Here is a 26,235-nt window from a genome sequence, read left to right as displayed (position 1 = left end):
GGGCGCTGCCCGAGGCGCGGGGCTGGCGCGCGGTAGGTTGGACGCGGGCTTCCCCACCCTCGCAAACCGCAGCCGCAGGCCCTCGCCGCAGGGTCGCCGCGGCCTAGCCGGGAGCGGGGGAGGGGCGCGCCAGGATCCAGATGTTCGGGGTTCACCAAGCACAGCCGCGCCTGATTAAGCCACGTGGGGGCCGGCCGAGGCCGCGGACATGAAAGCGGGGCGGCCGGCCGGGGAGAAAGCGTGCGCCATTCCAACACCCCCCCCCCTTCCCCCCGCAACCTCCGTTCCTTCCTCCTGGGCCGGAACCTGAGGCGCCCTTTGACCCATCAACCCCGCGGGGCTGTCGCCCCGTCTGCGGGGGCGGAGCGTAGAAGAGGCGCGGGAGGCCTCCAGGCCTTGGCAGGCACCTGTGAGGGACACACTGGGGAGCAGGGGTCACCTTTACAGGAGACCCCGAGTTAGAGGGGTACCCCCACTCCCATGCCTGGCAGAGAGGAAGCTAGGGTGACCTAACGCGAGGTTCACGGGGCTACCATTCCTCACCTGGGGAGTACGGCTTTTATGGAAACCAGAAGTGTCCGTTTGTCCCAAGTTTTCCCAAGACCATTGGGAATTTTAACAGCACTCCCCACTTCCCTATCAGCACCTCTCTGCCCACCCCACTCAGTTCGGGCCGAGAGGCCCTCAGTCTGGGGGAGCAGGGGCCCGATCCCCCGATCTGTGGGTTAGGGCTGGGCCAGAAGAAGAGGCACACTAGAGGACGGGCTGAGAGGGCTTTCCAAAGGAGGCACACTGCTCCCAAGTTACCGCCCCCCTGACTTGGGTATCAAAGGAGATAATGCCGGGGACCTTCCCAAAGCCTTGGCTGACCAGCTTGCAACGCTCCCGACGCTTCATTTCCATTCTCTAGGGTCAGGCTTTAGCCCCACCTCCCTCTTATCCTAACAAGCCCCTCCCTACGTCAGGTTCCTCGCAGTTCCTCCTGCCTCGATTGCCTGTTTTGGCCAGCTCAAACGCAGCCTCTTCCGGGAGGCCCTCCCCGATATCCTGGCAAATAGACTCCTGTATCTCATCACCCTGTCTGTTTCCTTTGGGTCCCTAGCTCAGGCTGAGCTCCTCTCTCCAGTGGATACGCGAGAGACCAGATGACAGGGGCCGCGATCCACCTGCCCGCATCCCGGAGTTGCAGCAGCTCCTTGGCCCCGCCCGTTCTCCGCATCCTCCGCCCCCCCCCCTTCCCAGGCTGCCTCACTCGGGTGACGTCAGCGACTGGAACCCCGCAGCCGCCGCAACCTCCGCGCCTGCGGGAGTCGGCATCCTGCACCCCTAGAGCCTGGCGCGACCATGGCTCCGGTGGCGCAGCTGCCACTCCTGCTGCTGTTGCTGCAGCTTCCGCTCGCCACGCCCGCGCCGCTCGCCCCGCACGCCCCGCACGCCCGCGACCCCTTCGCCCCGCAGCTCGGGGACACGCAGAGCTGCCAGCAGCGGTGCCGCGCTCGCTACCCTCGTCTGCAGCCCTCGCAGGTGACGCGCATGCGGCGCCCGCCGGAGGACCCGCGATCTCCTGACGCAGGAGCGGTTGGGGATGCGGGTCTCTCGGTTGGGAGCACGGGATGAGTTCCTAGGAGGGTTAAGCGGTCAGAAATGGGGGTTGTCTCTCCCGCGGGGTTAGGCCCCTCTGGTGGGGGAAGGGCTGGGTCTCCTGAATGGGAGCAAGCGCAGGCACCCGGTCCCCCCGAAGGGATGGGGATGTTCCTGCCTTGGGGGATGGGCTGGGGGGGGGTCTCCTTGGATGGGGGAGAGTATTGAGATCCGATCTCTCAGATGAATGCGGGGTTGCGGGTGGGGATGGGGGAGTCCCTTCAAGCGGGGGAGGGGGAGGGCGAGGACTGAGGAGGATCCTAATGCCACCTGACGGGCTCTGGTTACACTGCTGCGCAAGGACCTGGGGCGCCCAACCTGCACCTCCCTCAGGCCAGACAGGCTCCTCCTCCTCGCCCACCCAGGCAGCTTTCATATGCTCCTCCCTCACCCGCTCAGAGCCACCGCACAGAGCCACCAGCCCCCGCTTGTACCTCTCCCCCCCTCCCCTCCCCCCGCAAAGCTGGATCCCGATTTTCCCAGGTCTGGAGGGTGACAGAGCCTGTTCTGAGCACCCTCTCCCCTTTCTCAGGATGGAGAATCCTCCTCAATCTCCCCTCTCCTCCCTGGAGCCTTTAGGGGCCCATTTCCCTCCACGTTCCCTAGTTTTCTAACCTTTCCCCGAAACCAGTGTCCTCCGCTGTCCATCTTCCTCCTGAAGCCCCGTTTCCTTTTTGTGCTCCTCAGAGCGAAGAGCCCCAACTAGTATTTTCAGCCTCATCCTAATCTCCCTAGATTTGAGGAAGGAGAACCAAATCTTACATCTCCTCCTCTGAGTGCTTCCAGTGCCCACCTCCTCCTGTTTCCCCCTCTGGCCTGAGCCCTGTGTTCCCCTTCCCAGAAGCTGGACCAGGAGAACCCCTCCAAGGCCCAGAATGAATACGACAGGGCCGTCTCCATCAGTGCTTGTGAGCGAGGCTGCCGCCTCTTCTCCATCTGCCGGTTTGTGGCCAGGAGCTCCAAACCCAATGCCACTCAAGCTGAGTGTGAAGCAGGTGAGGGCTGGCTGGGTGGGCCAGGGTGGGGAGAGATGGCCTGGGAAGATTGCTCCCAGTCACCCCCTCCTGCTCCTGCAGCCTGCGTGGAGGCCTACGTGAAGGAGATGGAGCAGCAGGCCTGTATCGAGGGCTGCTGGAGCCAGAACCCTGAGCTGGAACCTGAGCCGGAGACCATGCAGAAGGTGGGCACCCTCCCACCTGCCACCCTGTACTTATACCCCTTCTTTCTACCAAAATCCACATTCATGACCAGAGCCTCCCAGGCTCTCTGATCCATTCTGGGCCTACTGGGTATCCTCGATCAAGCATATCATGTCTCAAGTCTCAGCTGTCATCTCTGTCCCCCCTCACCACCACCCCTCCCCCCATTGCAAGAAGTAAATAATAGAAAATAGCCACCATTTATCAAGCACTTATCTTGGTTCAGGTCTGACCTCAGCCTGTCCCAAATTCTTCCTGCTGCCTGGAGGTACCAGGGACAATGTCATGCCCAAGGAGTCCAAGGTCACACCGAGCTGTGCAGAGGTGGCATCTAAAGCCAGTGCCACCAGGGCTAATAATTATTCCCTCAACTAGGTCGTCTTCCGTGCCACCAGAGCTCACTTTATCGAGCACCCACTGCATGCCAGGTGTTGATCTAAGCACTTTTCTCGTGGTGAACAGGTGGCCACTGTCATCTGGGGGGTGGGGGTGGGGCGCTCAGAACTGAGGTTCAGGGAGAAGCAACCTTGCAAGCACACACACACAGTGCCCTCCCTTCCTCACCACCCTGGGGAGAAATAATAACTGCTCACTTATTAATAACTGCTCCCTCATAGTCATGAATGAAATTAGGGACTGCAGCATCAGAGGAAACCGAGGCACAGCAAACAACTCATTGTAGCCAGAGACCCATGGGCTGGGATTTCACAGAAAGCCCTTCTTCCCCCATTTTCCTCCACCCCCTCCAGCCTTTCACTATTCATAAAAGACAGAGCACTATCCTTCCTTCCTATTCTCCTGATACCACCAAGAGAAGAATAATGATGGTGGCAAAGTTTTTAATAATAGCGGCTATTATATATTAGGCACTAGTGCTGTGCCTTTGTCTAGTTAAAATCTTGTAGCGACCACCTGAGGGAAGAGAATCATTCCCATTCTCGGGCTCAGAGAGAGCGATCTATTTCCCCCAGGGCACTCAGCCAATGAAATGCAGCAGAGATCTGTGTTTCCCCTATGAAGCCCTGTTGCCCCAAACCATTCAGTGAATTCCAATCACAGTGGACTCACCCAGCTCCCTTCCAGTTGGTCAGTGCCCTGCCTTAGTCACATTCTGTGCCTTCTCGGCAGAAAAAGGTCCTGGAAGCTCCGAGCAGGGCTCTTTCGCTCCTGGACTTGTTTTCCACCCTCTGCAATGACCTTGTCAACTCAGCCCAGGGCTTCGTCTCCTCCACCTGGACATACTACCTGCAGACTGACAATGGGAAGGTGGTGGTGTTCCAGGTGAGGAGCCTGGCAGGGGCCACACCCGATCAGGGTAAGAAGGTGGGATACAATCATTCTTGGTCATGAGATACAAAGTCTACAGCTGATGCTTCAGGCACAGCTGGATCCAGGAGTTCAGTGTCTCACTTTACCACTTGATTCTACTTTCCTTTGTGGTGGCTTTATTCCCAGGCAAGCAGTTTACTCCTGCTAGCAGGATGGATACTTAAGGCTCTAAATTACAACTTCTCTGGAGTTTTAATTAAGCAGGGTTTTACACTGATTGACCCCACCTCTCAGCCAAACCCCGTGATTCACTTGTCTTGGCCTGGATTATGTTCTTCATGAGCTGGAGGCTGGGTTCAAGACAGATTGAGGGGCTCACAGTAGCAGGGTACAACATCCCTGACATCACAGCCCCACAGAAGACTCCTTCCTACACCCAGTGGGACTAGGTGCCAGCTGGGCGTGGGGCACATGTGGGGCACAGGAAGGTGCTTCCCAGAACTGAGGTGGTGCCTTTGGAAAGACCTTCTCTGTGTTGTCTTATTCTTGGTCCAGACCCAGCCCATGGTAGAGAACCTAGGGCGTGAGGGGGCCCGTCTGCAGCGAGTGGAGGTGACCTGGAGAGGATCTCATCCTGAGGCCTTGGAGGTACACGTAGGTAAGGTCTGAGCCGCGGCCAGTGTTCCTTCCATGGGTAGCTCCACTGCCACAAGGAGTCCTCCTGGCAAATGAACCCTCTAGGACTGGGATTTCTGTCTCAACTCCTGGGGTTCCTTGGTCTGCTTAGCAGGGTCCCATAATCCATCCCCCAGGGTTTCCTGGTCTGTTTCCTAGGGTTTCATGGTCCCTCTCCCAGGGTTTCATGGTCCCTCTCCCAGGGTTTCATGGTCCCTCTCCCAGGGTTTCATGGTCCACCTCCCAGGGTTTCATGGTCCCTCTCCCAGGGTTTCATGGTCCCTCTCCCAGGGTTTCATGGTCCCTCTCCCAGGGTTTCATGGTCCCTCTCCCAGGGTTCTGATCTGTTCCAGGATTCCATGACCTCCAGGTCCTGACCTCCTTTCTCCTGTCAGTGGCTGTTGTGGCCTCTAAGGGAAGGCCTGGCCGCCACTGAGGAGCAACCTGTCTCTCAGACCCTTTAGGCCCCTTGGACAAGGTAAGGAAGGCCAAGATCCGAGTCAGGACCAGCAACAAGGTCAAGGTGGAGCCTGATGAGCTGCAGGACAATGACTTCCTCAGCTGCATGTCCCGGTGGGTGGCAGGGCCCTGGGGGGGGGGGGATTGGGGCAGGAAGGGAGGGTTCCCAAGCCCCACTAGGGTCACTGAGTGTACCTGCCGTGTTGCGCAGGCGCTCGGGGCTTCCTCGCTGGGTCCTGGCCTGTTGCCTCTTCCTCTCTGTGCTGGTGATGCTGTGGCTCAGTTGTTCCACTCTGGTGACTGCTCCTGGCCAGCACCTCAAGTTCCAGGTGGGCGGGGCCAGCGGGTGGGCCTGGAGGAGGGACAGGGGAGAGGTGCTCCATAGTTCGGGATGGGGGTTCCCCTCTCCATGGAGGCAGGACCCTTTGACTTGCTGTGTGATGTGGGGCAAGTTTCTTCTCTCCCTCGTTAAATGGAGGGAAGAACGCCCCCCGTCCTTAGTCAGAGTGACCTGAGATCGGGGCGGGAAGGAGCTTTGCAGGGTGGGGCTCCTTAGCCTGCCCTCCCTCCTCTTCCCTTCCAGCCCCTGACCCTGGAACAGCACAAGGGCTACATGGCAGAGCCAGACTGGCCTCTGTATCCTCCCCCGTCGCACGCCTATGGGGACAGCCCCCCACCCTACAAGCTGAAGCTGGACCCGACCAAGCTGTAGGCCACCCTTGAACCACGTACAGCCAGGGGCAGGGGAAGCTGCATCCTCACTGCCCTGCGCCCAGGGGGGTCCAGGCCAGCGTGGGACCATCCTTGGGCTCCTGCACCCCCAAATCCTCTCTCCCTGGTCCCATCCCTCACCCCTCTGGATCCTGGGGTTGCCATGCTGCCACTTGGGAGTGGGGGTCTGGCGTTTGTTCCTCCCTGGGCCTCCTTTCCCTGGTGCCTGCTGCTTTTTGTTTTCTATTGTGTAGCTTCATGAGTATCGAACCCACGTTCTGTGTCGCCTTCCTCTTTCCTCCTCTCTCCCCTGGAGAGGGTGCATTTCTGAAGCCTCAGAGGAACCAATCGTCTTGTGCTAGGGCTCCCCCCTTTTCCCCCACCTCACCTCTGGAGATCCAGCCCCATGAGAGGAGACCCTCTCAGGAGGAGCTGTGGACAGCTCCCTGCTGGGAGGGTGGGTGACTAAGGCTGGAGTTGCAGCATGGGGATCAGGAGGAATAAACCATGTCCATAAACGATGTCTTGGCCCTAACTGGTTTGGCTCAATGGATAGAGCGGACTGAAAGGTCCCAGGTTCGATTCTGGTCAAGGGCATGTACCTTGGTTGTGGGCACATCCCCAGTAGGGAGTGTGCAGGAGGCAGCTGAATCGATGTTTCTAACTCTCTATCTCTCTCCCTTCCTCTCTGTAAGAAATCAATAAAATATATTAAAAAACAACAACGTCTTGAACAAAGCTTGCTTCTGTTTGTCTTGGAAGAGTGGCCTGAGCATGGCCGTGACCTCTGCCCATCAGGCCCTTTCTGAGATGGGGGAGGCCCTGGGAACTCCCTGTGGCTCGTGTGCCCCTAGAGGTTGATTCCCTTGGGCTCTCTGCCTTCTGCTAGAGTCAACCATGGTGGTGGGAGGGGGCGGGGGGTGACCGGACCAACAGGAGATGGGAAGAAGGAGAAGTTGGTGTTTCTTTCCACATGTCCCTCCCTTCACCCACCTCCATCAAGTGAGCCTTCAGCCTGGGCGTGGTAACGGCTCCCCTCGGCTGCTTGTCCTGCACACCGAGCCTCTTGAGTCAGTTACCCAACCTTGCCCACACCTTTGCAAAGAACCCCTTCATTACAGCACTCCTGGATCTTCATTCTCAGTGTCTCCTGCTGCTGCTAGGACCCTGCCTGATACCATGAGCATCAGGATTCAACATAGAGGCAATTTAGGCCCCCAGGTGTCGTTCTGGGCCCGATTTGTGGTTTCAGGGCCGCCCCTGGGAACGTTGCCAGGAAATGAGACCTGGACAGAGATAAGAAGTGGAAGCAAGCCAGCCCTGCCCAGTAGAACTTTCTGTGATGACAGAAACGTTCTGCCCGCACCCCCCCCAGCCACATGTGTTACAGAGCCCTTGCAGTATAAGCTAGGTGGCTGAAGAACAGTACTTTCATTTTCTTCAGTTTGAGTTGATATATACTTAAGGTTTTTCCTCTATTTTTTTGTGGTGATAAAATATATAAAATATATAACTCACATAGAATTTTAACCAGTATTAAAGCATACAAATCAGTGGGATTCGATTCATCCACAGTGCTGTGCAAACATCCCTACTGTCAATTGAAATGGCTACCAGAACTGCTTAGCCCAGCTGGGAGGGCCCCTAGAGGTCCTTTCTCCTACATCTCCACCCTGTCCTCTTCATCCCAATGGCTTCAGACGCCTGGTGGCCCCTGATTCTTACCTATCCTCACTCCACCTTATCCCATCAGCAGGACCTGTCCCCTTGGCTTCCAGCCCACATGCTTTTCTATCACCATGGAAACCACTTGAGGTCCAAGCTACCACCTCCTCTCTCAGCTCCCTGCTTCCCCTCCAGCCACCTTCCAGCTCCGTGCAGCAGCTGGGGAGCTGTCAGTATTATACAAATCCAAACCCAGACATCACCTCCTTTCTGGGTTTACTGCTGCCATGAGGAGCCCAAACATGTACCAACATGACCCTCCCTACCCCCCCGCCCCAATCTGGCTCCATTAACATTAACCATTTCTGGCCCTGGCCTGGTAGCTCAGTTAGTTAGAGTGTTGTCCTGATATGCCAAGGTTGCAGGTTTGATCTCCCATCAGGGCACAGACAAGAAGCAGCCAATGAAAGAATAAATAAGTGGAATAACAAATGGATGTCTTCCTCCCTCCCTCCTCCTCCATTTCCTCCTCCACCTCCTTCTTCCTCTTCTTTCTTCTCCTTCTCCTCCTCCTTCTTCTTCTCTCTCAAATCAATAAATAAATTTAAAAAAACACATTAACCACTTCTACAGAGACTGCCTGCCTCTCACGCACTATGCTCCAGCCTACTATGTTCCTTCCAACCCCAAGGCCTTTGCACATGCATTTCCTTCTTCCAGGAATACCTGGCTCTGCCCAAATTCTTAACTAACTATGCTCCTCAGCAGAAGACATCCCAGCCGTCCCAGACTGGGCTAGCATTCCCTGTTATACCCATGCTTAGCTCCCTGTCAACCTCCCTGTGCTTCACATAGTAATTACTAAACAATTATAATTATTAAATAGCAATTACTTCAACGTTGGTACAACATAATTTTATTTATTTATTTATTTTTTAAATATATTTTATTGATTTTTTACAGAGAGGAAGGGAAAGGGATAGAGAATTAGAAACATCGATGAGAGAGAAACATCTATCAGCTGCCTCCTGCACATCCCCCACTGGGGATGCGCCCACAACCAAGGTACATGCCCTTGACCGGAATCGAACCCAGGACCCTTCAGTCCGCAGGCCGACGCTCTATCCACTGAGCCAAACCGGTCAGGGCAACATAATTTTATAAGCTCCATGAAGACATCTTCCATGGGTCTCAGACGATGGCACATGGAGCAGGGGATCAGTATGTGTGCTTGGGTTTCTCCTTGTTTCCATCTCAGACCCCAGAAACAGCCTCTCCCCGTCAAGGCCATCCCCTATGTGGGGTCAGACCATGTCCCTCCCCTACGGACTCCCATGACGTCCTCTTGCTCTCAGACATCACCTAATTTTCTCTTACGGGCTTTCAATACTTGCCAACTGGCAGGCACCTCTCCTGCTGTGTCCCTCCCATCTTTTAGTCGACCAACAAAATGGGCTCTTTCCTCATTGTTTCTTGCAGTAACATCAATGGTCCAGCCTCTGGGCCTTTGTTACAGCAGCTATTCATTCTATTGAGAATGCTATCATGGACTTGGTAGGAATCTACCTGATATCTAGCACCTTCTTCTTCCCTTCTAATAGAACTCTGGTTTGCTTTGACCAAACCTATGTGGCTCAGGGGAAGTTGAGCAGCATGACCCAAGCCTCCTCTAGTATTGGTGGGATTTCTTGGGAGAGTGACATGCCCTGTTAACTGGAGTTGCTGAGCTGGGAGGATATGGGTGTCTGGAGCTACCAAGGGTCATACGTCACCAAATGACAGAGCCTTCCAGACAGGTAGAGAGAGACTGTCTTCATGACATTGCTGGAAGTCCTGGATCAAGCTGTGCCTGAAGCCCACATTGCCTCTTGATTTGTGGCTTATGTCAGTTTGCATTGAGCTTCTTGGAACTCAAAAGTTGTGACTGATCTCTGAATCTTTTTTCTCCCTTCTCTCTCTTGAGATTGTGTTTTGTTTGTTTGCCGCTGTGTGTAGTGTATCAATTCTTAAAAAAAAAATTTTAAAACCTCATCTGAGGATATGTTTATTGATTTTTAGAGAGAGGAAAGGAGAAAGAGAGAGAGACATCGATCGGTTACCTCCCATGTGCACCCTGATGGAGGATTGGACCTCGACCCAGGTATGTGCCCTTGACCAGGAATTGAACCTATGACCCTTTGGTGTGCAGGCTGATGCTCTAATCACTGAACCACACAGGCCAGGGCTCTAGTGTATTAAATCTCAAAGCTCTGGTGACCAGGCCAAGGCTGGGCCAAGAGTGAATGCCTCGTAGATGAGGAGTTAATAACATTAGGTGGTGAGGGTAGAAACCATGTGTACTGTGGATGTGTGGAAAGGGGGACGAGTCCCTTCCAGGAAGGTGATAAGTGATGGCTGCCTGGAAGAGGTGGCAGCTAACTTGGGCTTTGAGGATGGATAGCATCTGGGGAGAAGGGAGGTATGTCCCAGGTGCAGGAGTGTGTGTTGGAGGTGTGTGTGTGTTCCGAGAAAAGTAATCCCTGTTCACATCACCTGCCCTTCTGAGGGCTTCACTAGGAGAGGGGCCCGAGTGCCATGCAAAGGCCTTTGGGTCCCTTTTGGGGTTACAGGAGAGAGGGGGCCTTTGCTTCCATCTGGGGCTCCTTTCAGGGGTGAGGGCTAGCAGAGGTGACCTTGTGAGGAGCCCTGGCTCACCACAGCTTCCTAAGCCTCAGGGTTCTTTTCTGTTCTCCCAGTTCTTCCAGGCATCTTGGCCCTTCCTCCACCTTCCTGCTGTACCCAGTGCAGACCTGATGGATGGTGGGTGGTGGCTGGCATCATGGCAGTAGTGCTCATGTGTCCTCATAACACAGGGTTGTCATGGCAACCGGCTGTCCTGTTTTCCCGGAGACAGGCTTGAGTACTGAGCCCTGAGCCCTGGGAGGTAATCTGCTAAGGAAGGGAGGGAGGCAGTGAGGTGTCCCTGTAATACTTCCCCAACGTCTGCAGGGAAGGATGGGGACTCATGTTTTTGTTTGTTTTTTTTAATTGATTTTTTACAGAGAGGAGGAGAGAGGGATAGAGAGTTAGAAACATCGATGAGAGAGAAACATCGATCAGCTGCCTCCTGCACACTCCCCACTGGGTATGTGCTTGCAACCAAGGTACATGCCCTTGGCCGGAATCGAACCTGGGACCCCTGAGGCCGCAGGCCAATGCTCTATCCACTGAGCCAAACCGGTCAGGGCAGGGGACTCATGTCTTTATCTTCTGTTTATGTGTGGGAGGTGCAGGTTAGGCCCCCCTGGGGGCTACACAAGTTCCTGCTCAAGGCCAGGCATCCACCCAATAGGGAGGCTGAGGCCTCCAGGGTTCCTGTGTCATGTGACTCTGCCCACCACCCACTTCACACCCAGTCCTACCAGACTCTCCAGGGCTCCTGGCACTCTCCCTCCTCAAGGTCCCCAAACAGGCTGTCCCCTTTTCCCGGAAGGCTCTGCTATCTTCCTGGCCAGGTCTTCAGCTTGAATGTCCCTCCCTGCCCTCCTGGCTCAGCCTGGCCCCCCTAAGGAACTATGCCCCAACTCAAGCCTCTATCATGTTGACAATTATATTGTTGCTTCTTTGCTTGTGTGATGATTGGTTTAATAAATGTTCCCTCTGCCAGATGTGACGCGCGAGCAGTCTCAGGCACAGCTGTGTCCCACACTCCAGGAGGCTGCTCTCAATACATCTTTGTCAACACTCTCCCTCCTCGCTCCAAGCTTTGCCCACGTTGCCCCAGCCAGTGTGGCTTCTTGTCTCTATCTCTGAGGCTCTTTCTGGCATCAGGTTTGGAGCCTACACATTACTTCCACCTGAAACGTTCTGGAACATTCTGGGCCCTTCCACAAGACAATGTTTTGGAATGTTCTGGAACATCCTAGAATAGTCTGTCCCCTGCTTTTATTAAAGCTGGACATCACCTCCTTAAAGAAGCTGTCCCTAACCTATGGTTAATGTAGTCCCTCTCCGCTTGGTGGCTCTCAGCCCATTGACTTCATGGCTGTTTTCACCATCAGGAAAGGCCTTGGTCATTGATCAGTTTGTGTGTCTCAGATTGTCTTTCCCATTAGAATATACATGCCCTAACCGGTTTGGCTCAGTGGATAGAGCATCGGCCTGTGGATTGAAAGGTCCCAGGTTTGATTCTGGTCAAGGGCATGTACCTTGGTTGTGGGCACATCCCCAGTAGGGGGTGTGCAGGAGGCAGCTGATCGATGAATATTCTGGAACATAAGGGCAGGGATCTTGCCTGACATGCTTACAGCCCAGCACCTGGCGCTGGAGGGAAGCAGTACGAGACCAGTGGTGAGCTCCCGGGTAGGATGGCTCTGACATTCTCCTGATGGGGCCTTGGGCAAATTACTTACTCTGAGCCTTTAACTCTGAGTCTCTAGGTCTTTCTTTTTCATAGAAGTGTAACTCACAAACAGCAATATACACCCTTTTTTACTGTATAGAGCCATGAATGTTTACACTCCTGTGACCCAAGTACAGAGCACCCCAAGCCCCTGTGGGTCCCTCGTGACCCTTTCCAGTTAGTCACCCCTCAGAGGCAGCCCTAGGTCTTACCTCTATCACCTTGGCTCCATCTGGCCTCTTTTATTTTTGCTTTTGTAAAAAATGAACTGGCTTTAATGAAGCAAAATTTACATTCAATAATGCAACCACTTTAAGCACTCAGTGAGTTTTGACATATATAACCCCCCTTTCCTGTTGCTACATAATCAAGAAATAGAACATTTCCATCACTTCAAGGCCTCGTGCCCCTTTGTGGTTAGTGCCTTCCCTCCTGGATGATCCACACCAAGTGGTCCCTGTCCCAACTTGTCACCATAGATTAGCGTGGCCTGTCTGTGAGCTTGACTCAAGTGGATTTATACAGTGTGTCCTCTTTACGCCTGCTTCTTTCACTTAATGTCAGCAAGATCCACCTGTGGGATGCATGTGGCACTGGTTTGTTCTTTTTCCTTGCTGCGTAGTATTCCATTATGTGACTATGTCACTGTTTGTTTATTCACAGACCTGTTGGTGGACCCTTAGGATGTTCCCAGTTTAGGGCTGTTATGACCATTTCTGTTCACACCTTTGGTGAAACCACGTCTTCCTTTCCTTCGGATAAAGACCTGTAGTAGGTTGAGTGGTGTCCCCACCCTCTTCATTTGTGACCTTGTTTGGAAATAGGCTCTTTGGTCCTAGCTGGCTTGGCTCAGTGGGTAGAGTGTTGGCCTGTGGACTGAATGGTCCCAGGTTTGATGCTGGTCAAGGGCACATGCCTGGGTTGCGGGCTCCATCCCCAGTAGCTGGTGTGCAGGAAGCATCTGATCAATGATTCTCTCATCATTGATGGTTCTGTCTCTCTCCCCTCTTCCTTCCTCTCTGAAATCAATAAAAGATTTTTTTTAAAGAAATAGGGTCTTTGCAGCTCCTTTCACTTGTCTTTGGGCACATACCTTGGAGTGAAATGGCTGGGTCACAGGGTAGCTCCATAAGGATCTTTTGGGGGAACTGTCATCCATTTCCTTTTCCTGTTTATCATCTGACCTCCCCTGGAATGTCAACTTCCCCAGGGGCAGGGACTGGTTCAGAGCCCTGGACAGCACCTGGCACATTATGTAAATACATAGTGCAGGAACCAATCATTGTGACTCTTGACTCTTAGATTCTCTGGATCTCACTTTCCACACCTCTGAAATGGGAATGAACTTAATCCTTCCCTCAGGAAGAATGAGTCTCCGTTCCTCCAAAAAGGCTCTGAGCCAGATACTCAAATGTCCACAGCATGTGCACCGTGGGCCACTAATTGGCCCTGAGAAAAGAGTGACCAGTTCTGCATTCCTTCCCGGACAGTGAAGGTCAAATGCAGAGGGCGAAGGGTTCCTGCAGTCACACAGCAGGGGCTTCGGGCTCTGAGCCCTTCGGGAGTGGACTGTATGGGAGGTTGCATCAGAGGCCGCTCTTGGGGACCTCCATCTCAGTTGGGGTGTTGGGGGAAGATGACAGTCCACAGCCAGACAGAGTCAGGATTACTGCCTAGAGATGAGCCAAACCTGGGAGGACCTCGTGCGAGGTGGGCAAAGCAGGTTCCAGTGATTTTTACCAGGGAGAGTGGGCTTTCAGGGAGAAGAGGAGTCTCAGCAGCCCCCACCACTACACTATTCATAACGTAATGGCTGATAGGGACCAAGTGCTGCTGAGGACCGTTAGGGCCTCCAGGGTCTCTTCCTCTGAGCCAGGGGTCCTGGTAGCTCCCCAGGCCCAAGGCCACATGTGTCTGGCAGAGGCCAGCCTCAGACCAAATCCACATTCTTGAATGCTGACTCACACCCTCCCAGCCTCAGTTTCCTCACCTGTAAAATTGACATATACCCCCAGAGAACTGAAATTGTGTGTTTAAACAAATACATGTGCACACATGTTCACAGCACACTACTCACAGTAGCCATCCCACTCCGTCTGGGGCCGATCCAAGTATTCATCAATGGGTGAATGAATAAACAGAATGAAATATTAGTTATGAAAAGGAGTGAAGCACTGACACATGCTACAACGTAAATGAACCTCATAAATATTATGCTGAATAAAATAAGCCAGAATTGGTAAGCCCATAGGGACAGAAAACGGATTACTAGTTACTAGGGACGGGGGGAGTAGAAATGGAGAGTGAGTGCTACTGGGGACAGGATCTCCTTTGGGGATGATAGAAGTGTTTTAGAACTAGATAGACGTGATGGTTGCATGACATCACGAATGCAATAAATGCCATCGAATTGTATACTTTACAATGGTAAATTTTATGATATGAGAATTATATCTCAATTTTAAAAAGGAAAACTAAAATATAGACTTTGTTAGATAGAAAAGTCAAGTAGTGCTGGGGGGTGGAGAGTGGGTATGGGGGAGAAGGGAAGTGCCGTCAGCTGGCATGGACTCAGGGCTATTCACTGAGCTGCTCTGAGCACAGTATGTTGTTTATTTCATCCTGGTCTCTGTGCTCTGCCCTTCAGAGTCATTTTAAATATGGGAAAACTGTCCTGGATGGTGTGGCTCAGTGGATGAATGTCGACCCATGAACCAAGATGTCAGGGTTCAATTTTATACCTGTGCTTCGGGCTCAATCCTCAATAGGCAGCAGATTGATGATTCTCTCTCATCATTAATGTTTCTCTCCCTCTCTCTGAAATCAATAAAAATTTTTTTTTAAGTTAAAAAAAAAATAGCTAGAGCAACCTGTCGAAGCCTCATGGCTCCTAAGAAGTAGATGCAGAACTCAGGGTGGTAATAGTGAGTATTCATCAGATGTTGACCTGTCTAATTTGTTTATTTATTATTTTTTGCTTTTTGGTTAATCCTCACCAGAGGGTATTTTGTCCATTGATTTCCAGAGAGAGTGGAAGGGAGTGAGGGAGGGAGGGAGAGAGAGAGAGAGAAACATCAATTGATTGGTTGCCTCCTGCACAAGCCCAGACTGACTGGGGTGGGTATGAACCTGCAACCCAGGTATACATGCCCTTGACTTGGAATTGGACCTGTGACCCTATGCTCTAACCACTGAGTCACTGAGTAACACCAGCCAGGATGACCTGTCTAGTTTGTAAAGGAGCAAACCTAAGCACTGGGAGCATTTACAGCTCGCTCCAAGGCCACTCGGTGGTGAAGGGCAGACAGGTGGAGGAGGCCCCGGCATGAGGTTGTAGGAAACAAGGCCCCTCCTACCCGACAAACCTCGGTTTCCTCCTCTGTAGCACCTAAGGGTTACTAGCGGGCTTCTGAGCTCTGACCTGGGGCCGTGAGGCCCGCAGCTGATCCAGAGCAGAGGAGCAGATGGCAAGGCCCCTGCCTCTGAGCGAGCCATGCCAGCTGTGGGCCAGATGGTGGCTAGGCCTCGGGATGCTGTCTGCTGCGTCCCCGCTTGTGGGGTCTGCCAGATCACAGGTCGTCACTATTGGACGAGGCTGTGCAGTAACCTTTGGTGTCCCTCCAGGTTCCCTACCTGCCTGTGCCCCATCTCAGGTGTGGCAGGCAGTCGCGCTAGGCCAAGAGCCCTGGCCTCCTCTGCCTCACCCCACATCCCATCTGTTGCATCTCCTATTGGCACCACCTGCAAAGTACCTCCTGGCTAGGACCACCTTCCAGCCCTTCTCTGCCATTACCCTGGGACAAGTCCTATAATTTGTCCTAGAACACTCCTAAGTATTGTCCCTTCTTCAAGATGTTGCCCCCTACTGTCATGTTGGTTACATCCGCTCTGCTGACAAGCCCTCTCCTCATTTTATGTAGGAAAATGCCTCCATAGTGACCCACAAGCTCTCCATGACCTACTGCACCCCTCTCCTTCACTTTTCCCTGCCAGGCAACACTCCAGGTACACCCCTGCCTCAGGTTCTTTGTACTGGCTGTCCTGTGACGTGCACTCCTGGAGTACCTAGTGTGACCACAGCACTGTGTGTCTGCAGCATGCCCTGCATGTGCATACAGCCAGGGGCCCAGTGATCTTGGGCTGTCTGTCTGACATGTGGGTTGAATCTGGGTGTTTATGAAGTGTGTGTGCATATGGATGCCATTGACTGCAGCCGTATGTTTGGCGGGTGTGTGAGCTGTAGGTCTCAGCTGAGCAGGGTTTGATGCCTGCATGTGGTTCATCTGGAACAAAGGCTTGAGTGGCCGCCGACCACAGTCAGGAGAGCGTGTGTGTGTGTGCATGCGTGTGTGTGCGTGTGTGTGTGTGCGCGCACGCGTGTGTGTGTGTGCAGAGATTGCTGGGAATGCACGTTGCTCATGCACGCATTCAACAGTGAGCACTTATTGTGTGCTGGAGAGGTCAGCAGGGTCCTTTCGCACCTGGTATCTGTCAACTTGAAGTGTCAATTCCTGAGCATTTTACACAAACGATCGATTGAACACCTAGTATATACTTGACCCTCTGCTGGATATGGATTAGTTGGGTCTGGTTCTACCTACAGTAGGTTCTATCTACTCAAGAGCCCCTTGCTGTCTCCTCTGGAGTCTCCAGTCCATATCCACCCTCTTCTCTGAGCGCTGACTGCAGGGAGGGCTCTAAGCCCCATCTGGACCCCTGGGTCTTGCTTGCTGCACAAAAGATGGTTTTCCGACTCAGAGAGTGGAAGAATAAATGGGCTCAAGGCTGGAGAGAACATCCTAGGAGTCTGAACCTTGCCAGGGCGGAGTTTCTAGACTTTCCAAGGGTTGGGAGTAGAGGTGCCCTCAATAGGTCTGGGAGCTTTACGGAGGAGGCCCTATTGGTTCAAACATGGGCTGGAAGTTCGACACCTGGGCACAGGGTGAGAGTTCCCGTGATAGAGGGAGGTCTTGGAGAGGGAGTGACTCTGGAGGGGATGAGTGGTTCTCAGGGCTCGGGGTCCAATTTCCCAAGCCCCACCTCCCATTAGGCTCCATCCCTTGCCCTTTCCGTAGCAGACCCTGTCCCAGACCTGCTGCACCTCACGGTCCGCACAGCCTCCCTCCACCCGCTTCTCTCTGGTCCCACCCTCGCCGATCGACACGCCTTTATCCCCCCCGCCACCCTGCAACCGTCTTTTAGGCTCCGACCCGTCCCAGACCAGGCCCCGCCCCTCTGTGGACTGAGCCTTGCCCCTCTCTCCCCAGACCACGCCCCTCGCCACAGGCCCCGCCTCTCCTCTACTCAGGAGCGCAAGCCTTCTCCCCTCGCCCCGCCCATCTTCAGACCACGCCCTCCCTGAAGACCACGCCCCTCCGACACGCCCGGCCCCTTTCATCGCTCAGGTCCTGCCCTTGCGGAGCATGCCCCGCCCCCGGATCCCCAAGTCGCAGTTTTCTGGACAGGCGCGCGGCTCCCCGTCACTCGAACGCGCGGCGGTAAGATGGCGGAGTCCGGTGGCGGCGGCGGCGGCGGCAGCGGTGGCGTTGGCTTCGGTGCAGGCCCGGGCCCGGAGCGCCCAAGCAGGTGAGACCGGGCCCGCAGTGGGCCTGCAGCTGCCCCCGGGCTCAGGTGATCTGCGGGGAGCCCTGGGGCTTGGAAGTGTACTGGGCGGCCCGAGGGTCTCTCCGGGGGACCGCAGGCTTTAGCGGCTGCTGAGGGGCACCTGAAGGAGGGCTGGGAGCCCCAGGACCTCGAGGGTCTCCATGTGGCTCTGGGAGCCAGAGGGGGCGTTGGGGGGCTTGGAGGTGTGAAGGGAAACCTCGGGGCTCCTGACTGGGAACTTGGAGCGCCAAGGGGCTTGGGAGGCAGAGAGGGCCTGAGAAGGGGCGGGGGCAGTCCCGAGGTGGTCGGTGCTGTTTTCGGGACGCTGCGGAGGGGACTGAAGGGGGCTTGCAGGGACTGAGGCCCAAGCTATTCTAGGGGTGCTAGGGGCCCCCGAGTGTTGTAAAGGTGGCCCCGAGGGCGTGCTGAGGGGACCTGGGGTGGGTGAGGGCTGTGGAGGGCTGGGATACGGGGCTCAAGTGAACCTGAGGACCTGCAAGAGGCCTAAGAGGCCTGGAAGAACCTGGCTGGGGAGGCTGGGAGTCCTGGTGGGGTCCCAGTGAGTCTTGATGGGCAGGGACGGGGATAGGGGTCTTGAGGGGCCAGAGTAGGTCTTGGGGAGCCTGAGGATGGTGAGAGATTCCTGAAGTTCTAAAGAAAACACGGAAGATCTATCCTTTCCCAACCCATGGGGTTTAAATATCTCCCCCCCCTACCCCTTCTAAAGGACTTGAAGCTAGGTCTTGCCTTCAGACTAAGGGGCCAGAATTCACCCCTTTTGGTAAGAGGGCAGTCCCCTTTCCTTTTGGCTAAGTCCTGAGACTGGTTGCTTGAACCCAGAATCGGTGTAAAACTTGATGTTTACAGGTGGTGTCCTGGGTTTTCAGAGGGAAGAACACTGGCCTTAGGGAGCACAACCTCCCCTCCTCTTGACATTGCACAGGGCCACTGTGGCCCAGCCCAGCCCAGCCCAGCCCAGCCCAGCCCAGCCCCCTCCGACAGCCGGCCACCCTTGGCTGACCGCGTACAAAAGTTGGGCTCTTGCTCACTGGAGAGGTTATGGGAGCAAATCATTTCAGTCAACGTGATGAATGATGAAGTTGGTCAGTACTTGTGCGCTGTGGTGTCGTTTCTCCTTGTGGGGACCTGGGGTGGTGCTGCCAGGAAGGCCTGACGGCCCAGATGCTCGAGTTGGGCTTTGGAGGCCTCCAGCAGGGAGCAAGAGAGATTCAGAGGGTTTGGAAAGACTCAGCGGGGAACGTGGGCAGGGTGTGGTGAGCAGGCATGAGGTGGCATGTGAGGAACAGATAAGAGGGGACGGTGGACCCAGGTCCCTGCCCTAGGCCCTGGGGTGGGATCATCTGGGTGAGGTATAACTTATTGCATGTGATACTGTTCACTCATTTTAGCTGAGCAGTTCATTGACTTTCAATAAATTTATAAGGGGGAATAAATGGTGATGGAAGGAGACTTGACTGGGGGCAATGAACACACAATACAATATACAGATGATGTATTATAGAATTGTACACCTGAAACCTATATAATTTGATTAACCAATGTTATCCCAATACATTCAATAAAAATAAATTTATGAGTATGCATCCATTAACACAATCCAGTTTTTCATAACGCTTTCATCATGACTCAGTTCCATCCAAGAACGTTGCAGTGAAACCCGCTCCCACCCTCGACCCAAGGCACACCCTGATCCGGTTTTTTTCTCTCTGTAATTTTGCCTTTTTAGAAAATTTACAAGAACAGGATAATATAATCTGTGGCTTCTTGTGACTGGTTTCTTTCTCTTAAGATGTTTTTGAAGTTCATCTAAGTTGTTACAAGTACCAGAAGTTTGTTCTTTTTCACTACAGCATAGTGTTCCATTGTATGCATGGACACAGTTTGTTTATCCATTTACAGGTTGTTTTCATTTTGATAATTACAAATGAAGTTGCTGTGAAGATTTGGTTATGTATATTTTAAAAATATATATATTTTTATTTACTTCAGAGAGGAAGGGAGAAGGAAAGGGAGATGGAAACATCAATGATGAGAGAGAATCATGGATTCTCCTGCACGCTCCCCATTGGGGATCAAGCCGAAACTTGGGCATGTGTCCTGATGGGGAATTGAACCGTGACTTCTTGGTTCATAGGTCAACACTCAGCCACTGAGCCACGCCAGCTGGGTTGATGATGTATCTTTGTGAGACATATACTCCATCCTCTTGGGTGTATAATTCGGAGTGAAATGACTGGATCCTCTATTGTAGGGAAGCTGCACCATTTTGCATTCCTATCAGCAATACATGAGAGTTTCAGCTGCTCCCCATCCACACCAGCACTGATGTGGCCAGTCTTTAATTTTAGCAATTGTAAGCGTATTATGGTATCTTATTTTGGGTTTAATTTGCATGTCCCTAAGAACTAATGATGTTGGACATTTTTTCATGATTTCATTGGCTATTCATATTTTTGGTCAAGTGTCTTCAAATTTTTTGTCAATTTTTTAGTTGAGTTGTCTTCTTATTGATCTAAATTTTTATTTATTGATTGATTTTGGAGAGAGAGAGAGAGAGAGAGAGAGAGATCAGCATTGATTTATTGTCCCACTTATTTTTGCATTCATTGGTTGATTCCTATTTGTGCCCTGACCAGGGATTGAACCCTCAACCTTCAAGTATCGGGATGATGCTCCAACCAGCTGAGCTACCCAGCCAGGGCTCTTATTGACTTTTTTTTTTAGAGTACATTTTAATTAATTAATTAATTAATTTTAACATTTATTGTTGAAAGTATTATATATGTCCCCTTTTCCCTCCCATTGACCCCCCTCCAGCCCACTCCCAGCCCCCCTCCCACCCCTTACCCCACGCCCTTACCACCCCACTATCTGCATCCATGTGTTATGCATACTAGCATATGCATACAAGGTCTTTGGTTGATGACCTCCCACCCACCCACCCTCCCCCACCTTCCTTCTGAGATTCCACATGATAAGAGTCTATTTAAAAAGCATCCAGGTCTAGAGATCTTTGTAATGGAGTTTTGTTTGCTGTTCTTTTGTTTGTTTGCCTTTGATAGGATTTTTCTTCAAAAGTAGCTGTCCAGAGTTCTTATTGACTTTTAAAAAAAAATATTTTATTGATATTTTTACAGAGAGGAAGTGAGAGGGATAGAGAGTTAGAAACATTGATGAGAGAAACATCTATCAGTCGCCTCCTGCACACCTCCCATTGAGGATGTGCCCGCAACCAAGGTACATGCCCTTGACTGGAATCGAACCTGGGACCCCTCAGTCCTCAGGCCAATACCCTATCCACTGAGCCAAACCTGTCAGGGTGTCTTACTGACTTTTAAGAGTTCTTTATGTATTCTGGATTCAAGCCCTTTATCAGATACATGATTTGCAAATATTTTCTCTTAGTCTACAACTTGTCTTTTTTTATATATATATTTTATTGATTTTTTACAGAGAGGAAGGGAGAGGGATAGACAGTTAGAAACATCGATGAGAGAGAAACACCGATCAGCTGCCTCCTGCACACCTCCTACTGGGGATGTGCCCACAACCAAGGTACATGCCCTTGACCGGAATCAAACCTGGAACCTTTCAATCCACAGGCCGATGCTCTATCCACTGAGCCAAACCGGTTAGGGCCAACTTGTCTTTTCATTTTATTAATATCTTTCACTGGGCAGGTGTTTATTATTTTGATGAGATGCAGTTTATCAAAGTTCTTTTATGGATCATGCTTTTAATGTAATATCTAAGAAATCTTTTCTAAATGGAGGCACTTCCTTTTTTATTTTTTTATTTATCGTCTGAAGTTTTACGTACATATGTCTCCTTTTTCCCAGCTTGACGCCCCCCACCCCCCAGTCATTCTCACCCTGGGCAAGCCCCCACTGCCCCAGTGTCTGTGTCCATTATGCTAATATGCATGCATAAAAGTCCTTTGTTTGCTCTATAACCCCACCTCCCCTGCCATTTGTCTCTGGATCTATTCTTGTTCATCAAATTATGTTGATCATTATATCCCACATATGGGAGTGAGATCATGTGATGTTTATCTTTCTCTGACTGGCTTATTTCACTTAGCATAATGCTCTCCAGTTCCATCCATGCTGTTGCAAATGGTAAAAGTTCCTTCTTTTTTTATAGCGGCATAGTATTCCATTGTGTAGATGTACCACAGTTTTTTAATCCGTTCATCTGCTGATGGGCACTTAGGTTGTTTCCAAATCTTAGCTATTGTAAATTGTGCTGCTATGAACATAGGGGTGCATATATCCTTTCTGATTGGTGTTTCTGGTTTCTTGGGATATAGTCCTAGAAGTGGGATTACTGGGTCAAATGGGAGTTCCATTTTTTTTTAAATGTATTTTATTGATTTTTTACAGAGAGGAAGGTTGAGGGATAGAGAGTTAGAAACATCGATGAGAGAGAAACATTGATCAGCTGCCTCCTGCACACTCCCCACTGGGGATGTGCCCGCAACCAAGGCACATGCCCCTGACCGGAATCGAACCTGGGACCCTTCAGTCCACAGGCTAACGCTCTATCCACTGAGCCAAACCGGTTAGGGCTGGGAGTTCCATTTTTAACTTTTTGAGGAAACTCCATACTGTCTTCTACAGTGGCTGCACCAGTCTACATTCCCACCAGCAGTGAAGTAGGGCTCCTTTTTCTCCACATCCTTGCCAGCACTTGTTGTTTGTTGATGATAGCCATTCTGACAGGTGTGAGATGTTATCTCATTGTTGTTTTGAGAGGCACTTTCTTAAAAGATATCTCTGCTGCCCTGCTGGTGTGGCTCAGTTGATTGAATGTCATCCCATGCACTAAGAGGTCACCAGTTTGATTCCCGGTCTGGGCACATGTTCGGGTTGTAGGCTCGATCTTTGGTAGGGGGTATGCAGGAGGCAGCTGATCGATGTTTCTATCTCTTCCTCTCCCCTCCTCTCTCTCTAAAATCAATACAAACATTTAAAAAAATAGAAAAATAAAAAGCCCCAAGACCTAAACATTAAAAAAAAAAAGACATCTCCATCATCTCTAAGATGCCCATTTACCCCCTTCCACCCATCCCAGTGAAAAATCACTGTATGTTGTCTGGAGCAACTGATGGTGTGTGTGTGTGTGTGTGAGTGTGTGTGTGTGTGTGTGTGTGTGTGTGTGTATGTGTCTTATTCCTGTGGTGCCAGTGTAGGGAGGAAGGCAAGAAGCCCTAATACAGTGAGATGGAGCATACAAAATGAAAACCAGGCCCTAACCTGTTTGGCTTGGTGGATAGAGTGTTGGTCTGGGGACTGAAGGGTCCCAGGTTCAATTCCAATCAAAGGCATATACCTTGGTTGCGGGCACATCCCCAGTAAGAGGTGTGCAGGAGGCAGCTAATCGATGTTTCTCATTGATGTTTCTAACTGTCTATCCCTCTCCCTTCCTCTCTGTAAAAAATCAATAAAATATATATTTTTAAAAAGACCAGGTTTAGCCAAAACCGGTTTGGCTCAGTGGATGGAGCGTCGGCCTGCGGACTGAGGGGTCCCAGGTTCGATTCCGGTCAAGGGCATGTGCCTGGGTTGCGGGCACATCCCCAGTGGGAGATGTGCAGGAGGCAGCTGATCGATGTTTCTCTCTCATCGATGTTTCTGACTCTCTGTCTCTCTCCCTTCCTCTCTGTGGAAAATCAATAAAATATATTAAAAAAAAAAAAAAGACCAGGTTTAGAAGGGGAATGTGGCACACAGTAGTCTCCAAGGATCTTTTGAAATGTAGAGGCCTTTGTAGCATTGTTCATTTATTATTTTTTTCATTTCTTCCAAACAGGCCAGCCAGGCCTGGTTGTATGACTTGTCCTGCTTTATTCTTCATCCTTCCACACTCCAAGGTCATGGCCTCCCAAAGTCACCTGCCTGATTATCTGCATTCAGCCAGCTCTGAGGGCACTTTTTCTGGTCACCTTGTTGTATGTGTGTGTGGTTTGTTTGTTTATTGTTATTTTTTGTTTTTGTTTTTTGTTTTTGGTAAAACTCATATAACGTAAAAACTCACTCATTTAAAGTATACATACAGTTCAGCCAGTGTGGCTCAGCTGGTGGAGCATCAGTACACTGAAAGGTTGCAGGTTTGATTCCAGGTCAGGGTACATACCTAGGTTGTGGGTTTGACCCCCTGTCAACCAATAGCTCTCTCTTGCATTGATCTTTCTCTCTTTCTCTCTTCCTTCCCCTCTCTCTAATATCAATAAGCATATCCTCGGGTGAGGATTTAAAAAATAAATTAAGCTGGCTGGTGTGGCTCAGTGGATTGAGCGTTGCTCCACGCACCAAGAGGTCACTGGTTCGATTCCTGGTAAGGCATTAAATTAATTAATTAATTAAAAAATAAAGTGTACAATTTAGTGGTATGTAGCATATTCCTAATGTTGTTATGTATCCTTTATCTATTTCCAGAACATTTCCATAACCTCAAGAGGAAATCCTGTTCCCATTAGCAGTCACTCTCCATTCCCCTTCTATCCCAGCCCCTAGCAACTACTCTACTTTCTGTCTCTATAAAGTTACCTGCTTTATAAATAGAATTATACAATACAGGATCTTTTATGAATCACTTCTTTCATTCCATGTAATGTTTTAGAGGTTCATCTACATTATAGCGTGCATCAGTATTTCATTCTTTTTATAGCTGCATAATATTCCATAGTGTGGACATACCACATTTTGTTTATCCATTTACCAGCTGATGACATTGGAGTTGGATCCACCTTTTGGCTATTTTGGATAGTGCTGCTATGTGAACCCCTGTGTTCATTTCTTTGGGCTCGATACCAGAAACAAAATTGCTGGATCATATGTCTATCCTGTATCCTTGATCACGTGATCACCACTCAACACTACTTGGTCTATTTATTAGTGGAAATGCCTTGATGGTGGGAACCATGTTTTATATGTCTAGAACACAGGCTACACAGAGGAAATAAGTGTTCAAGAAATATGGCCAGGTAGGGAGGGATGGATAGAGTGTGGAAAAGCTCTCTAGAGCTTGCAGTATGGCAGGTGGGAAGTCTCATCTATGGACAGGTTGGTCCATAGCCTTTTTGGGGAAACTTGTGGTACTGCTGGGGGCACGAGTTGGCTGGCCTTGTCTGGAAGGCTGCCTTTTCAGTCTGCCAGGAGGTGTCTGCATCTGCCTTTTTGTCCCATGAAGGTTTTGCCATTTGGCCTGGGGTGGGGGCAGGTCCTGTCTTCCCCTTGGCCCTTCTAGCAGTCGCACAACTTGAGAAACTGTCCTCGAGGGGCTGTGCTCCCCCACCACCCCTCGTATTATATAACTTGTTTGTTCCAACTTCTCTTTTCTGCAACCAAGGGGGGAAAATGAAAGAGAAAAGCTTATTCTCTTTCCTTCCTGTCTCCAGGGATCAACAAAAAACCCGTTGCCTAGTAGAGACGGTCGTTAATGACTGAGCGGAACCTCCGGGATAGATGAGGCATGGCTGCCTCAGCCAGCGCTTGAGGAGGGGAGGTGGAGACTGGCTGCAGGCTCAGTCACACAAAAGACACTTGTCCTCTAGTGGGTCCCCTCCCTGCTCCACCTTCGGCCCTCCGTGAGGTTCAGGTTCCTGGAGGGAGAAGAGGTTTGAAACTGTGCAGGGTGTTAGGGGAAGAGGTACTCGCCAGGGAGTTGAACCTCCCCAGCTAAAATTCCATCGCTATGAGGTACCTAGCTGGCTGAGTTCCAGAGGAGCCCTTTCTCCACGGAGGCTCTTCAGACGTTGGGCCTTTGGCATCCTCATTCCTTGGCCCATCTTCCCTAAAGGTGTCTGGATGGGGCCCAGACTTGCTGACTCACACTGCTCCTGGGGGCGAGGTGAGGTATCTGGGTAAGGGACATGTCGCCCACAGGTGTTTCCTTGGGAAGGTGTGCCCAGGACACACTGTGATTGGGTTTGGCACAGTTCAGCTGAAGTGTCTGCTCCTGGGTTGGTGGCCATTGTTTAAATTTTCCTAACAAACCATCTCTGACTGCATCCTAGCTTGTGTCCACTAAGCCTCGAGGCTCTGGAAGAGTCCAGTCCCCCAGTGCCTGTGCAAAAGACTGGAGGATGAGAAGGTTCTAGTTGCTTTGGCCTCATCCTCTTTTTCAGTTGGCCCTGCAGACATGGGGACTCCACTATTCCTCTTGGGAATTCTGGTGGTTTCAGGGGCCTCATCACACCCACATGTCTGTGATCCCTCCTTTCATAGGTAGGGACCAAACTTCTCACTGTCTCCTCACATGGTGGAAGGGTCTAGGAGCTCTCTAGGGTCCCTTTAATGAGGTCACTGATCCCATTCACAAGGGCTCTACCCTCATGACCTAATCACCTCCCAGAGGCCACACTGTCTACCACCATTACATTAGAGGTTAGGTTTCAACATATGAGTTTTGGGGAGATACAGACATTCAGTCTGTGCCAATTGGCCTGAGCCGTTGGGAGGACGGCTCCTACATACTCATTGTGTGCCTTGGGCATATCTACACACCTCTATGCATTAGATTCCTCATCTGGAAAGTGGGAGGAATCTACCATGGGCAGGGTAGCTTGAAAAAGTGAGCTAGAGTGAGGGTGTGCTCAGAGGGTGCCCA

General features: G+C 51.5%; 2 protein-coding genes across 6 annotated transcripts in view; both read left to right on the top strand.

Moving 5' to 3' along the window:
* The first annotated feature begins 1,102 nt into the window (after positions 1-1,102).
* TMEM59L (transmembrane protein 59 like) lies at positions 1,103-6,679 on the top strand. Of its 3 annotated transcripts, none has more exons than XM_081092413.1 (8): positions 1,103-1,524; positions 2,483-2,636; positions 2,718-2,821; positions 3,969-4,121; positions 4,665-4,767; positions 5,240-5,357; positions 5,455-5,572; positions 5,827-6,679. In XM_081092413.1, the coding sequence occupies exons 1-8, from the start codon at positions 1,345-1,347 to the stop codon at positions 5,953-5,955; spliced, it is 1,059 nt and encodes a 352-aa protein (XP_080948539.1). In that variant the 5' UTR covers positions 1,103-1,344; the 3' UTR covers positions 5,956-6,679. The 3 variants fall into 3 exon arrangements, with proteins under 3 accessions (XP_080948539.1, XP_080948541.1, XP_080948540.1); XM_081092414.1 differs by having other exon boundaries at positions 1,263-1,524; positions 2,486-2,636; XM_081092415.1 differs by lacking the exon at positions 3,969-4,121 and having other exon boundaries at positions 1,256-1,524.
* Positions 6,680-17,503: 10,824 nt separating this feature from the next.
* KLHL26 (kelch like family member 26) overlaps positions 17,504-26,235 on the top strand; it is a gene marked incomplete at both ends in the record, with an annotated part of 28,792 nt that continues 20,060 nt past the window's right edge. For 2 of the 3 annotated variants that reach the window (XM_081090636.1, XM_081090635.1), the window contains one exon: positions 17,504-17,586. In XM_081090636.1, coding sequence (XP_080946762.1) covers positions 17,504-17,586 — 83 coding nt within the window. The remainder of the gene's footprint in view (positions 17,587-26,235) is intronic. The other variant, XM_081090638.1, reaches the window with a different exon arrangement.

This window comes from Myotis nattereri, assembly GCF_964212035.1.
Source record: "Myotis nattereri genome assembly, chromosome: 5".
NCBI lineage: Eukaryota > Metazoa > Chordata > Mammalia > Chiroptera > Vespertilionidae > Myotis > Myotis nattereri.
This window is presented reverse-complemented; position numbering and strand designations above follow the sequence as displayed.